Raw genomic sequence first — 16,791 nt, forward strand, 5'->3', positions numbered from 1 at the left:
AGATTTGTATATATGAGATCATTCCATCTTCCTTGCCTATGTTATAGTGTTTAGGGAAGAACTTGTTTTGAAAGCATCATGGTAGACTGCTAAGAGGAGATAATATAGCCAGCCATTTAGGTCCCACAAGTGGCTTGGATTTAAAAGTGACCCCCCCACACCTTTGATCTCAACTAGTTTTCTGCAAGCCTTATAAACCTTGCCGTCTCTGCAAGGCTTACAGAGCCTGCAGAGATAGAGATCTGAGAGAAGATAAGAAGTAAGGGAAGCTGTTTTTTCATGCATAGGACATGATCATTTTTTATTTCCCCAGGTAGTAATCAGGTCTGATTTAGATTCAGAAAATCATTAGGTATCTCCTTTATCTCAGACTTGATTAGGTCATCCCCTACTTCTGAGGACAAGACTTCCCTTTGAACAAAAAAAAGAAAGGGAGGAAGGAAGGGAGGGAGGGAGGAAGGAAAGAAAGAAAGAGCAAGAGAATAAAAAGAACATGGGCGTCTGTGCAGAGAAAACTGTCTCTTTGGCTAGCGGACATCTCCCAATCTCACAGCCTCTAGGGGTCAGTAGTCTCTGCCTTTGCTTCCATGACTCTGACTGAAGCCTCACTCTGAATGGAAGATACTAACTAACTGCTGATAACTATTTTAATTTAAGAGAAGATATTTGGCAGCTGGGTGTACCCTTAAAGTTTCTTAAGTGTTGCCTTTATCCTTTGGTGTCCTCATACTCACGGGACCATGATTTCATATTATGCCCCTCAATTTGAAGTGAAGGCAAGCCTTTTAGTGTTCCGGTGATATCTCCACTAAAGAAAATAATTTCGATTTCTGAAATAGGACAAATGAGGGGCAGTTTTACTTTAATTGAGACAGATTTTCTGGTTTTTTTCATACCAGATGAGGGTAACACAGAAGAAAATGTGTCTTATGAAAGTCTAGAGAAGGTAGAATAATCTTAAAAGATAGGGGAACTCTATCTTGAGAACCTCTCATAATGGGTCCCTGTGGACAGTGTGGACAGAACTGGAGTAGAAGCATTTCTGAAGAGGGAGAGATTGTTTGACTCATGCTCTGGGGATTAATGGGTCACCTCTTTCCCAAAGACCTCAGATCAGACTGAGATTTCATATTGGGATCCAAGATTTATTGGGTGAGGGTGTCCTCCACCACTGGGTCAAGTCATTTAGAAACAGACAGACAGTGGTTGATATTTGGTACCCCTGAGGGCTGTCAGGTTCAGACTTTGGTCATGAGACCTTCATTCTCCACTGGGAAGTAGCCCTAGTAGCTGCCTAGTAGCTTGTCTCAAGCTTTCTTTTGTGCCATGCACCAAATTTCTCCCACAGAAAAGAAACTGAAGCAAGTCAGGACCCAACATTCCCAACACCTGAATGAAGGGGAATTCATCCCACCTCTTGATTTTTGACTGATGGCAGGTCCCCATCATCATGTCAACTCTAGATTACATTAGAAACATCTGAGAAACTTTAAGAAAAATATCTTTCAGAATCTCTAGAACTACGTTACTGGATTTTAAAAGAACTTCTCAGGTGATTGAAACATATAATCAGTTTTGAGAACCACAGATCTACGTGGAATGATTAATGATGCTAGGGAAGTTAACTGGACATGAACAGGTGGGTAGGTGAAGGATAGTAAAGGGTAATAACTTACAGAGGAAATCAGACATTCATCAAAGAGAGTGTATAGGTTACAGGACTGAGGATAATAGAGAACTTTATCAAAGCAGGCAAGAACAAAAACTGTCACTGGGCAATTCTCATTGTGACCACAGGAGCACAAAAGCTAAGCCATAATGCTCTCTGCTCCAGAGACATTAAAAGTCAAATTGGTAGAAAGTGGGTTTTATGAAAAGCCAGATTTAAGTGAAGATAGAAACAACTTCATTCTTTCAAAGGTTCCATCTCCAGAAGCTCTGGGAAGAAGAAAACTTTTGGGAAGTGGAGGTGGGGGCTATGGTATGCATTAGGACTAAAAGATAAAATTTCACCAGTTGCAAACAGGTTTTCACTTCCAGGAATTTTCACAGGTTTTAACTCCTTCTAGCCCTGGGGACCTTACCATATCAAAGGAGTGAGACTTGGTGGATTCAGCATCTGCTTCTTCTAGTTTCAGCTGGGGGGAGGGTTCTTGGAAAGTCTGGTCTGTAAAAAACCTGTAAGACCCTCATTTACCTCTCTAAAATGACCCATTCAGTCTGTTCTGAAAATCTATTCTCTGTCTAATAAATTCCTACCTACTAGTGAGTGCAACTCTTTTGAAAGTCTTCCTGTGAGATTGCAAGAACAGGCAGCTGAAACCCACTACCATAGTTGCTTTGGCTCCACAGGCTGGTCTCACTCCATAACAATGGTATCAGAATATAATTTATAATGCACTGCTTAAATAAAAGGTATTATTATCAAGATCACATTATTGACTTTCTACCAGTTAAAAAAAGAAAATTACATTGCTTGTGTTTTAACCTTTTATTAATATAGTAGCCTACTTTATGAAATTTGAATTTAAACCTAACACGGTAATGCAGGCTTGTAATCCCAATGACTTGGGAGGCTGAGGCAGGAGGATCCTTTGAGGCCAGCCAGGCAACTTATTGAGACCCTATCTCAAAAATAAAATCAAAATGGCTAGGAGGTGGCTCAGTGGTAGAGTGCTTGCCTTAGTTTGTGTGAAGTCCTTGGTTCAATACCCAGTCCTATTTGAGGAAAAAAGGTAAATATATTTATGATTTATTTGTATTATAATAGATTCCTTAAGTTTTTCAAATGTTTTCTAAAGTGTTTCTACAAATAAGAATTTTATATTTATAAAATGTACTACTTAGTAGAAAGTCATTAAATACTTGCTTAATAAATGTAGGAAAGCTAGGTTTTTGTATATATGATCTTTTAAAAAGATTTTATTTTTGTTCTTTTTAGTTATATATGACAATAGAATATAATTTGACTTATTTATACAAACATGAGTACATTTTATTCCAATTTGGATCCCAGTCTTGTGGTTGCACATATGACCTTAATTTATCTTTACCAAACCATGTAAGGTAAAGAAATGAAGGCTCAGAGGTTAAATCACTTGTTAACATCATATTAACAAGTTAAAGGCAGAAAGAATTTAAACGATGCATTTTGATGAAAAAAACTTGATGTTCTTTCTATCTAGAAATCATTCAGAGAGTATAATACAGATTTCAAGTTATAATGGTGTTTAATGAAAAATATTTTGTGAATGGACATTCACATTAGATTTAATTATAAATGATGTTTTCTACTCTTTATTAGTGCTTTCTATTGAGATAGAGGATATTTTATAAGTGCTTCTTTTATAAGTTTATCTTTCTCTCTATAGCAGTCTAGCATAGAGTTTCTTTATTTCTTATGAAAATTTGTTTCATGTTACCCACTGTGTACATGTTTGTCTTCCTCAGTAGTTGATAATTTTCTCATGTGTTATTTTATCATTGGCTCCTTTACACCTTTACATTGTAGATGTGATTCAGATAAATACATATGCACCATGCATATGTATATATATCCATAGACCAAGAGTGGAATTTTTTTAGTATTTATTTTTTAGTTCTAGGTGGACACAGTATCTTCACTTAGTTTTTATGTGGAGCTGAGAATCGAACCCAGTGCCTCACGCATGCTAGGCGAGTGCGTTATCACTTGAGCCACATCCCCAGCCCCAAGAGTGGAATTTGTTAGGTCTTATTTCAATCAAGTTTTAACTTAGGTGGGGGCTGGAAAAGCAAGAGCTTAAAGGTAGAACAAACCTTCATACCTATCTCTTCCTGTACTACTGTCATCCAAATGGATCTTGTAAAGCATAAAGAGATTTATTGCTATACAGGTCTCAATTCTCTCTCCTCCTTCTTTTTACATACCACACTAATCTTGCAAAGAACATCATGTATATTGTAAAACAGTAACTGATAACTATCCTGGGATAAGTGCAATAATCTTTGGTTACAGAAAATCTATAGGTATAAATAAATGGGAAGAAATTCTTTAAAATTTTAGCACAGAACACTTGCAGAAAATTAAAATGTAAAGGAAACACTTGTTTTCATGACTTTTTTTGGTCCTATGTTCTTAGAAAGAGAATTGACAACCTTTTAAACTACAAAATGATTACATGATAATTATGTTCTAAGAGATTAAAATATACTAACTTTTCTGCCAAAAATTTAAATTGTATATATATATATATAAGTATTTTTTAAGAATTTTGCTATAACATTCCTTCTAAAAGGTAATCATTGAGCTGGGTTGTGGCTCAGCAGTAGAGTGCTCGCCTAGCACACGTGAGGCCCTGGGTTCAATCTTCAGAACCACATAAAAATAAAAATATAAATTAAAGGCATTGTGTCTAACTACAACTAAAAAAAATAAATATTTTTAAAAGGTAAATTCAGGTATTTAGTGTAATTTTCCATATTTTATTAATTGAGTAATACTAATTACATACTTTCTCTTTGAGAAATAATGCCTTTGGTATGAAAATGGCAGCCTTAAAGAGTTAACTTAATTTTCTGAACTGATAAAGTAAGAATATTAAATAAGGTGAAGAAATTTATACAGAAGTTGCTTTACTATTAGTACTGCTGCTTTAAAATATTAAATAAATCATTTTGTGTGACATTTCATTTGTATTTTCATTTGTGAAATTCTATCACAAATCTGCTGATTTGAATGCAAGGGGTCCAATGTGATGCTGGCAACACTGCTGATTTTAATTTCAATGCAATCATTTTCTTTTTCTTTTTCTTTTTAATTAATTATTTATTCTAATTAGGTATATATGACAGCAGAATGCATTTTGATTCATTTTACACAATTGCAACACAACTTTTCATTTCTCTGGTTATACACAATGTAGCATCACACCATATGTGCAGCCATACATGTACTTAGGGTAATGATGTCCATCTCATTGCACCATCTTTCCTTCAAAGCAGTCATTTTCAATGTAGAATTTTACCAGAGGTTAAAAAAATTCAACTTCATTTTTGTTAAATATTTTAGTAATTTTAATTTAGTTTATTTTTATACATTATTTTAATTATATTAATGCAATTTACATGACTATTGTTTTCAAGGAGATTCTAATAGCTAATTTTTTCTTATTTCTAGATATATGTTTTATGGGTTAATTTTACTCAGAAAATAGTTATTTCTCTAAGCTATTTACTTTTTCTAATACTAATGTGCTTAAGACACTCTAAAGCAAATCCCATAGGACACTGAACCACCATTTCCACCACCTGAATATCTTTTTTTTGTATAGTATTGAGGATTGAATCCGGTGCCTGTGCATGAATGCTATGCAAGTACTCTACCATCGAGCTACACCACAAGCCCCCAGTATCTTACATCTTTGCTTCAAAGATGTTTTCTTGCCAAGTGCAGTGGTGCATGCCTGTAATCCCAGCACCTCAGGAGGCTGAGGCAGGAGGATTCAAGTTCAAAGCCAGCCTTAGCAACTTAGCTAGGCCCTAAACAACTCAGTGGGACCCTGTATCTAAATAAAATAGAAAAAAGGGCTGGGGATGTGGCTCAGTGGTTGAGTGCCCCTAGGTTCAATCCCCAGTACCAAAAAAAAAAAAAAAAAAAAAAGAAAGAAATCATTTATTCAGAAAGCTGAAATTGTTTTGTGAATACATACTAAGGGTGAGGCTAAGTAATGTTTTGAAAGACCATAAATGACAGTGTTTCTACCCTAAGGAATTTATCAAAAATGTAAACTTATCTCTTTAGACGTTTAAGGCATACAGGCATATACTATATATACTAAAAGTACTATGACATATAATATAAGGAAATAAGGAAGCCCAAAGAACATAGGCAAAGTGTGCTTTGGCAGGGGATGGGGGGCAGGTGGAGGTTGACACAAACATGGAAAGCTTCTTGGGTTAGATATGAACAGTATTTCATCCATTTGAAATTTAGAAAAGGAGAATATTTTACACAAGTGTGTGAGCAGTAATATGACAGGAATAAGCCTTGGCGTATAGTCCAATTCAACTGGAAAGGTATGTTAGTGCCTAATTATGAAGCAATTTAAATATTAAACTGAAATGTAGAGTTTATAAATTTGAGAGTTCTCCATGAAACTAATAAAATAAGAAAATCTAAGTTGAAATTGGCATTGGTATGTGGCATATATTGAGAGTTGGTTGAGAAGAAATAATGGCATGGCTTAAATTTGAGCAAATTTTAATGAAAGAATCCAAAGCCATAGTAATATGGCCAACTTGAAAAAAAAGAAAAGATAATTTTAGGGTTTCAGGTTTGGATTATTGTAAGAATGAGAGCAATAGGAAAAGAGGAGGTGTCAGCGGCATATATATTTCAAGGGGGAAAACTAAGTTTTAATAAATATATTAGGTCTAATCAGAGTTCAGCAGCCAACCTAGTTATCACTGCCACTCCTTTTACAGCATGTATATATATCATTATTTAAATTTGCATATGAGCAGTTGTTTTCATATCTTGAAAACAAAAGCAGTCTTTATTTTTATGGTATATCTTAATTTATTTTTTAACTTATATTTCAACAGGAACAACATAAACAGACATTCCCATCACAGTTAAAGAAACAAGAGTCATCTAAGAGCCTGAAGAAGGTTATTGCAGCTTTGTCAAATCCAAAAGCAACCTCTAGCTCACCAGCATATCCAAAACAAACATTAGAAAACAACCACCCTAATCCATTCTTGACAAATGCACTTTTAGGTAATCACCAACCAAATGGAGTTATTCAAAGTGTCATTCAAGAAGCTCCTCTAGCACTCACTACCAAAACTAAAATACAGAGTAAGATGAATGAAAATATTGTTACTGCAAGTAGCAGCACCCCTTTTTCCTCACCTGTAAATTTGAGTACAAGTGGGAGAAGAACCCCAGGCAATCAGACACCTGTAATTCCCTCTGCCTCTTCTATATTGCATAATCAAGGGAAGGAAAAAACAGTTAGCAATAATGTAAACACCTTAAAACCACAGCATCTCTCTCATCCTGCAAAATCTTTGGTGGAACAATTCAGAGGAACAGATTCAGACATTCCCAGTAGTAAAGATTCTGAAGATTCAAATGAGGATGAAGAAGAAGATGATGAGGAAGAAGATGAGGAAGATGATGAAGATGATGACTCTGATGACAGTCAATCAGGTTATTTTCCGTTTTAAATTTTAAAGTAGTTCTCTAGTTCTATGTGAACTAAAACATTTTGAAGATCTTAATTCAACGACTTGACATCATTCTCATTCATTTTGTTTCCTATAGCTCTGTGCATTTCTATAATGACCTGGTAAAATACAAGTGTAATTGATATTGGAAATTTTAATTTAAATTCTCATCTTGTTCATCTGACATTAACAAATAATAATTTTAAAGTGAATATAAATGATGCATGAATTAAACAATTTCATCAGCTTGCTTAATTTTCATTTCACTCAGGACCACATGTCTCTTTTGTTTCCATCTCTTCTGCTACTTGTTAAAATATGTCACTACATATTTTGAACAAAGGTGTAATTTTAGTTACAATCATTCAGAAAGTAAAAAAAAAAAAAAATCCAAATCTCTATGAATGTCAATCAGTAGGGTAGAATTTATTAAATAACATAAGGGATTATGGAGTGACTCCTTAATTTAATTTTGATTCATTTTCTAGTTTGTTTTTTTTTGAGGGGATGGAGATTAGTTTATAAAAATATAAAATAAAAAGTAAAATTTTAAATTCAGTGAAATGCATATTACATAATCTGTGGATTTGTTACTGGTAATACAGTTATTTAACTATAAATTCTGTAGCAGCCAATAAGAATAGAAAAATATAGTCCATTATACAATTTAAAGTATAAGTTAAAAACAAACTACTTCTCAGAGTAAGAATAATCCTTCCTTGTAATACATGGATATAATAATGCACGATAGGTAGTGAATATCAATATTCATCACTTTTAGAAATTAACTTTTATAATGAACCTCAATTTAGGCAGATAGTATTATACCACATAGAATTCCCCAGTCCTAGGGCTGGGGTTGTGGCTCAGTGGTAGAGCACTAGTCTAGCACGCGCAGGGTCCTGGGTTCAATCCTCAGCACCACATAGAAATAAATAAATAAAACAAAGGTATTGTGTCTGACTACGACTAAAAAAATTTAAAAAAAATTCCTCAGTCCTGTTCTCAAAATCTTCATGGTACAGTCCAAGTATACATCCTATATTTATCAAAGTTAATCCAATAATAGATTTTATATATCTGGAAGAATAGAGGCATTATACATAGGATTGCATAACTAGAAAGACTAAAATTATAGAACAACAACTATCCCATACTGCCAAAAAGGCAAAAGCAACCAAGAATCTCCCCTAGAAAACTGTTTTCTTTTACTCCAAATCCCAAATTAAGGATTTAATGATGATAGTGGTTCTAGACTTACCTTCCTTACCTAGACTTGGTACACTTCTTAAGCCATTGGAATCTCTTCCTTTGGAAAGTCAATTATATTTCCTCTTTCTCCTTAGTTTCCCATTTTATTTAAAAGTGATTTTGAAGCCATCATGGCCATTAAGAATTAAGCCATTAAACAGAACTCATCATGTGAATAGTGTCATGTAAGAAGAATTATTTCAAGTCTTGAGTAGAACTGATAATTTTAGAAGAATCTTGAGGCTTTATATGCCTACCATACATTGTTCTCTAATAGCTTATAAGATAATAATTTTTACATTTATTCTTTGGGAAAATTGATTATTTGGATTCTCAATCACAGATACTGGTTCCTCTGAACTATTCTGTTTGGATACAAAGTACAAATTATTGGTCATTATCTAGTTATAATATCCAAGTGCTTCTTTCACTTCCCAGAATCAGATAGTAATTCAGAATCAGATTCAGAAGGATCAGAAGAAGAAGATGATGATGATAAAGACCAAGATGAATCAGATAGCGATACTGAAGGAGAGAAAACTTCACTGAAACTGAATAAAACAACTTCCTCTGTCAAAAGCCCTTCCATCAGTCTCACAGCTCACTCAACACCTCGTAACCTCCACATAGGAAAAGCCCCAGGCTCTCCTCCTGCTGCCTTATGTTCTGAATCCCAGTCACCTGCTTTTCTTGGCACATCTTCTTCCACACTTACTTCAAGTCCACACTCTGGTACCTTCAGTTTATTTTTATTATTGTAAAGTAGAAGTCAAACCATAGCAAGAATTTATATTTACACTGTGGTCTGGAGATGATCTCATTGGAATCAAATGTTATGGCTAGACTTTATTTAGGTTGGCTAAGAAAGTCAGCATGTATTTTCAAAGGATATTACCTGATCTATGTTAAATTTTTCCATATTTTCAATTTAAGAATCTGATTAATGACAGTTTTTGATTGAATCCTTTTCTGTTTTTGTGATCAAATGATAATTAGATTTTTTTATACTTTATAAAAAATATCACCTGGACAATTCTGTTTCTGCCAACATGTAGCCAGTGTCACTTCTATTAGTAACATTCTTATTCCATTAACATCCTTTTGTTTTTTTGTACTTTATTTTTTCTTACTTTTTATAAACTTCTAGAGGTCTTTATTAAAAGTCTCCACATTTAACATTCCCAAACCACTGTCTATTCTAATTCAATAACTAAGAAAATATAGATTTACAGAGTAAAATATTTTGTTTTCTTTTAACTCATTTCACTCTCTTCTTCGCAATTTCTGGTTTTACTTTCATTTACCACAAATCATTATGATATCCCACTAATTTCAGATTAATTTATTTATATTTGTGAATCTTCATCTTTGTCTTTGAAAAAATTTACATATAATCATAATTCTGTTTGTTTGGTGACATAGGTTAATTAAAATGCCTAGTTGTGTTTTTGGTCGTGGGTGTATATGGACATAAAAGGTAATTTGTCTTAAAATGTATGACCCAGTTAGTTAAAATTTTTAGCATCAGAAAAGTCATATTTTCAAAGAAAACAACTATAAATAGGTTTTCTAAAGCCTCTGTTATATCCCACCTACTTCTTCAGCCATTCCCTTAATAACAGATGGGAAGAAAGCTATGTTTTTTTTTTTTACCTTGGACTATATTTTCTTCAGAGAGTAAGACTAGTGATTCTGTCATTTAGATAAAAAAATTTTCTGCCTTATATAATGTGTTTTGTTGAAAACCATTAAAAATAATGTATAAATTTCAGAAATACACTAATAATCCAAGTCATTAAAAATGTTTTAAAGAAAATTTTCTACTCTGTCATAAAGTTGTCATCAATATAAATTAGTTATATTAACTAGTTGAATTTTCTTAAAGGCAATTCCAAAAGAAGAAGAGTTACAGATGAACGCGAACTGCGTATTCCTTTGGAATATGGGTATGCAAATAAGGTTTTTCTTTTTGTTTTCCTACATATATTTATGCATGTTTGATGTATGTGTTTTCATTCTCTACTATTACCAAAAAAAGTTAACATACTGCATAGTATTATAGAAGAGCCAGAGCAAAGGGCAAACAAATCAATATATCAGAAAACTAAAATTAAACCTATACTGTGCCAAAGTATGGTAGAGTTGGGGTGGGATTATGCAGTCTGAAAAAGAACCAAGAACAAGTCATAAGGTAGAGAACAGGAATATAGTTAAGATTGTTAGATTTTGTGAAGATAGAATTAAAGGACAGTGAAAGTTTCTATATTTAAAATGAGGGACTCCAGCAGAGTTTGGCTAAAATGGTTTAATTAGAAATGACAAGTTTCAAATTGGATGTACTTGATCTCAAAATGACAGAAAGCTAGATTTACTTTACTCTTCTCACTGTAAGATTTTCAGATGTAAATATATATATATATATATATATATATATATATATATATATATACTCTGTATATTCTCACACATGTAACTAAAATATCTAAGTGCTCAAACTAATTCCAGTTATGATTTCTAAAAAATGTAATAGAGTTTAGTGTTTGTAAATTGAATCTTTGATTAATTTTTTAATTGAATCTACATAGTTTCAGTAATAAATTATTTGAGTTTTATGGTTAGAGGTTTATTTTTGTTTTATCTAATTTTTCATGATTTGAAGAAGATGTATACTTTATATCTTTTTTTTTTTTTTTAGTTTTTGAAAGCTATGTTAAAAGTAAAGTATGTCATAACCCTCCTTTCTGTTATATGTAGCTGGCAGAGAGAGACAAGAATAAGAAACTTTGGAGGGCGCCTTCAAGGAGAAGTAGCATATTATGCTCCATGTGGAAAGAAACTTAGGCAGTACCCTGAAGTAATAAAGGTACATATTTTTCACCAAATAACGTATATTTGGTGCATATTAAGCATGCTCATGCAAAGAAAAAGTTCATTCCTTTCTCACATAAACTTTTTGATGCAAAATATTCTCTTGTGTGGGTCTAAAATGCTTAACCTAAGTTGATCTACAAATCCAAAGCCCCCTTGATAGTATATACAGAACTTTAGTGTCCTGAAGCTAGCTATACATCAAAGCTGGGTTGTAATTATTAAAACCTGAAGTGGAAAAATATGTGATTTTTTCAGTATCTCAGCAGAAATGGAATAATGGATATCTCAAGGGACAATTTCAGCTTCAGTGCAAAAATAAGAGTGGGTGACTTCTATGAAGCCAGAGATGGACCGCAGGTATCCACTTTTTAAAAAGTATAGTCTTTGAACCAAAAAGTAGTAACCATAACCTCAATGAAGTAAATTTCACTACTGAAATTAGTCAAAGCATTGCCTTTTGTTAGTTAATTAATATAGCTATACATAAAACTTTGTGGTAAACACTAAGGCCTCAATTTACTGTTTCAGTAACAAGGAGCTTTGACATAACAGACTTCTTTTTCATATTTAAGTAAACTTTTTTTTGTTTATTAATTCAGTCAATAATTTTATAGTTTATACTGGCATAAAAGTATCTGCATGTTAATGTAAAATATAGGGAGAAATATACTACTTCCTAAAAGGTAAAAAAAAAATTTTTTAACTAATACAAATAGGAAAATCACATTATTGTAAATGAGTCCAAAAGAGGATAAATACGCTTTAGTTTTTGAAAGGAAAGAAATTAAATTTCCACTTGATTAAGTCACACCATATGATGTACTTTCACAAGTTTTGTAATTTGAAAGTAAGGATCCTTAAAATTAGGGAAGTGAAATTTTTATGTTTCTGCAGAAACTGAATTTTAAATTAATTACACACATTTCCAAACATACCATCACAGTTTCTTTTGAGCTTGAAATATGCAACCTATCAGTCACCAAAAGAACCTTCTAAGAAGACCTCATTTCCTGTGTGTTTCCTTTAATGTTTTCCCTTTATTCCTTACTTGTGCTTTGTATGCTTATTATTTCCTTTGACATTATCGTCTCCATTGAAAGGAGTCCCCTTTTAAGGAGGGATGAGACCTAGATTCTTGTTAATCCATGAAATAGTTTGGTGATTCTGAACAACAGTAATAAAATAATAACACTTTAATTTATTTCTATGCCAAATAGAATAATAATTACACTTGCCTCCTAGAATTATGGCAATGTTAAAATTAGATCATATGCATGAAAATGTTTCAAAAAGGTTAAAATGGTCAGCCAACTGAAGGTGATATTTGTTTCTTTAATTATATATATACATATACACACACATGCATATATATTCTTTTAGTTGTAGATGAACACAACATCTTTTTTCATTTTTATGTGGTGCTGAGGATCAAAACCATTGCCTCTCACGTGCGAGGCAGGTGCTCTAACACTGAGTTATAGCCCCAGCCCAATATTTGCTTTCTTGATTGAACTTTTCTTTCAACACATTATAATCTACAGAAAGAAATTTTTTTCTGGCATTGAGTATTTTCTTTGTGAATAGGAATACTTTTCAATCCTCTCTTACCCAGTGATTTTATAGAGAGAGAAATAGAAAAGACTTTCCCATTCTGTAATTTTAAAAGATTTAGGGATTTTCTAAGGATACTTGATCTTAAAAAGAATTCAAGGTTCTAAAAAATATGCTTTCATATACATCATGTAACCTATTTTCTGCCATTGTTGTCCATGACTTTTTAAGGAACAAATTGTATGCAGATCGATTCGACTCTTTATTGGTAGTTCTAATATACTAAAATGTATTTACCTCAGGTTTAACTTTTTTATAAAAATATATTATGTAATTTTTTTCATTTTTCTTTTTACTTGTTAACACACAACAACAACAACAACAACCATTTAGACTAAATCTGCCACCAACCACAGTGCTGTTTTACTCATCCATATGTATAGGATCAGGTTTTTAGTCAGAAAACATAAGGTAATAATTTTTTTAATTCTTATTTTTAATCTTTGGTTTATATTATAAGCTCCTCATTTATACCAAAGATATTTTATGTTTTTAAATTCACCAAATTTTTGCTCTGAGAGTAAAGCTAATTGCTATTCAATATATAAAGGATTTTTAGTTTTGTATCAATGATAATTAGACTTAATCTATAAAGCCTTATTACACAAAGCAGAATGTTCTTTGACATTCATTCACTTTTTATTAAACATAATCAGTGTTGTTCAAATGCATATTGTCTGTTAAAATCAATTCCAATCAACAAAATATGATGAATTACTAAAATCATAATATGTTCAACTGCCAACATTTCAACAGAGTGCTAGGGGGAAATATTAGCAATTTTGAAAGCACTTCTCTTAGTTAAAAAAAAAAAATGAGTGGGTTGGATTCATTTCAGAATACTTTTAGAGAACAGGTAAGTAATTTAAATAGGTGTTTTAGAAAATTAATTAGAGAAGTATACAGTTGTAGAGCCATATGCACTTCTTTCATTTGTATATATAAGCATATGATTAATTAAAAATGTATATAATTATGTAAAAATTGGTTACATATTTTTGTTTGAGTAATCATAATATGAAATTATTTTGATCAGTTTAAATTTTGCACAATATCTACAATATAGTTTGGCACAAATGAAATACTACCATGCAGTGATAATTATATGTATTTATAATGTATCTAACTTTATACACATTTTATTAGTGATTTAATGGCTAAAAATGTATCAAAAAGCAAAATTGTACATACCAAAAGATCAAAAGGAAATGTGTCAAAACTTTAAAAATGCGTGTAATATTTGACAGTAGAGTGGATTTTTTGTTTTGCTTTTTATGTTCTTTTGTATTTTGTTTTCTGAAATTTTCTTGTATTATGTATTTAATGTAAAAAACAATATCTTTTAAAAATAATACTTCTCCAGTTTGTAATTCGAATAAAGCTTAGAATTGGTGGTTGGAAATTGTAAATAATGATCGCAAATGTTCCAGGCTTTATATATCCATTGAGTGATAGGAAATTATATGTTTTATTTACATATTCATTAGTACTCTTGTTTGTTGGTTTTCACCATCCTGGGACTATAGAACCTAGGGCCTGGTACATGCTTGGCAGGCGCTCTACCACTGAGCTACATCTCTACCCTTATAAAAATATTATTTTTCAGAAGGTCTTCCTGAGTTGTCAACACTGGCTTTGAACTTGTGATCAGTCTGCTTCAGGCTGCCATGCTCCACTGTCAACAGCTTAATTTATTTATAGCATTTTATTATTTTTTTTACTTTTATTTTTTTTAATATTTATTTTTTAGGTGTAGATGGACACAACACAATGCCTTTATTTTTATGTGGTGCTGAGGATCGAACCCGGGTCCCACCCATGCTAGGAGAGTACTCTACCACTGAGCCACAATCCTAGCCCTATTAGCATTTTAAATCAGTCTCCAAATAAAATATTTTACTTGTAAATATGTTTTCACCATCATGTTTTTCTTTCTTCTCTTAAAATATACCAGTAAAAATTATTAGTTCTGCAGGTTCTAGTTTTACTTGAAGCTTTTCAAAAATTGCATCAGTGGTCTTTCAAAGCTTTATATTTTATAGATGAAACTACGGAGATAATTTCTCGTAGAAGGTAAATACCTGCAATAGAGAATGATGATTATTTTGTATAAATTAATCATTTTTTATTTAATGTTTCTGATATTAAGATAATAATTAAATACGAATTTTTAGCACAAACATTTGTTGAAAATAGTGACTAAGGGCTGGGGTTTGTAGCTCAGTTGTTGAGCGCTTGACTTTCATGCATAAGGCACTGGGTTCGATCCTCAGGACTACATAAGAAAATAAATAAAACAAGATATTAAAAAAAATAGTAATATGTATGATAACTCATATTTATTGACATTTAAGTGAATTCATTCTTACTCAAAGAACAACAATCTAATGATTACCTCTAAAAAGAAAAAAGAAGCCCTTAATTTGAAGTGAATTGAGTAATAAAGACATGGAGGTAAAAATCCTTTAATCCATTCATTATCAGTTTTATTTATTTCAGTCCACAAGTATGGTCAGAGATTTGTAGAATCAGCCACTCTCAGCATCTATTGATAGATATCAAACACTTCTTACTACCTTAACTTTAGGGGTGATAAACATCATGAAACAAATAGTAATGTTGTCTGTAAGTCTGTGCTATACTGGCTAGCTACCTTCTAATGAAGTTCTATGGGCTGTTTTAGCCTCTTTAGTTTAGAAAAGGGTATAAGGTAAGATAAAGAGGTTTTTTAAAAATTATTTTCTTTATTATTTAGTTACTTTAATTAGGTATCCTTTAATTTCATTTTGTGTGTGTGTGTGTGTGTGTGTGTGTGTGTGTGTGTGGTGCTGCGAGGAAAGCATTCTACCAACTGAGCTATATCCACAGCCCAAGAGTTGTTTTTTTTTTTCCTTTTTAACAGATTTCTGTTCTGTTACATTATATAGAACTTGTTGAACCTAATGCTTGTCATTTATTTTATTTTATTGTCAGAATAATAGAAAGTAAGGTCAAGTTATATTTTGGTAAAACATAGTTTTTTTTGTTTAACTAAATATAATGCTAAAATAAAAGTTATTCACATTTTCCTCAGAATATATGAAAGTTTCAATTATAAGTAACAGAGGTTATTTTAAAATATATAATGATCTACTAAAAAACATTTTTTGTGAATTATAGAAAAAAAATTTAAGCACAAATATTACATTTATGATCATTTTAAATAAAACCTGGGAAATTCAGAAGCATTTCAAGTGTTGAATATCTAATACACTCAGTCCAAAAATGCATAGGAAGATACAAAGATGAAACAATTAAAAATAATGCTGAAATCATTGCTTTTTTTTTTCTATTTAAGATGTTATATTTGGGGGAAAAAAGCATTCTTCAAATGGTATAATGCCATATGGAAAATAAAGTGTAGTTCTTTCTGAAAAGAGCCTTTTTTCATAGTCATTAATTAATAAATGTTTATGGCAAATATATTTAACGCGGCAGGCATTTTTCCCTCAAATAAATGTTGTCTGAAGGCATTTTTTCCATAAGAGAAATTGTGAACTTATTTTTTACTTCAGAAAAGTTGAAAGCCAGAAGTTGAAGAAAAATCACTGTTACTGGAGAGACTAAAGAGTACAGAAAAATAGAAGTTATGATCATTGGTTTAGAGCACCCTGTTCTGGAGAATTTATTCTGATGCTGACCAGCTAAAATTAAGATTTTGTTAACTAAATGTAAGAGGAAACTTCACAATAAGTTAGTCAACATACAATCTCTGGCACAATTGTAATGCTGGTAATTATTTCAAATTAAGAACAAAAGATTGGGAGTCAACAACCAGAGTTCTTTGCTGTTAACTGTCACACCTAG

General features: G+C 32.0%; 1 protein-coding gene across 9 annotated transcripts in view; it reads left to right on the forward strand.

The window, feature by feature from the left end:
* Baz2b (bromodomain adjacent to zinc finger domain 2B) overlaps positions 1–16,791 on the forward strand; it is a 264,182-nt gene that overhangs the window by 172,260 nt on the left and 75,131 nt on the right. For 5 of the 9 annotated variants that reach the window (XM_076865719.2, XM_076865724.2, XM_076865722.2 and 2 more), the window contains 5 exons: positions 6,586–7,195; positions 8,902–9,195; positions 10,349–10,409; positions 11,218–11,326; positions 11,590–11,691. In XM_076865719.2, coding sequence (XP_076721834.2) covers positions 6,586–7,195; positions 8,902–9,195; positions 10,349–10,409; positions 11,218–11,326; positions 11,590–11,691 — 1,176 coding nt within the window. The remainder of the gene's footprint in view (positions 1–6,585; positions 7,196–8,901; positions 9,196–10,348; positions 10,410–11,217; positions 11,327–11,589; positions 11,692–16,791) is intronic. The other 4 variants (XM_076865723.2, XM_076865725.2, XM_076865727.2 and 1 more) reach the window with 2 other exon arrangements.

Source organism: Callospermophilus lateralis, chromosome 9 (assembly GCF_048772815.1).
Source record: "Callospermophilus lateralis isolate mCalLat2 chromosome 9, mCalLat2.hap1, whole genome shotgun sequence".
In the NCBI taxonomy this organism is placed as follows: domain Eukaryota; kingdom Metazoa; phylum Chordata; class Mammalia; order Rodentia; family Sciuridae; genus Callospermophilus; species Callospermophilus lateralis.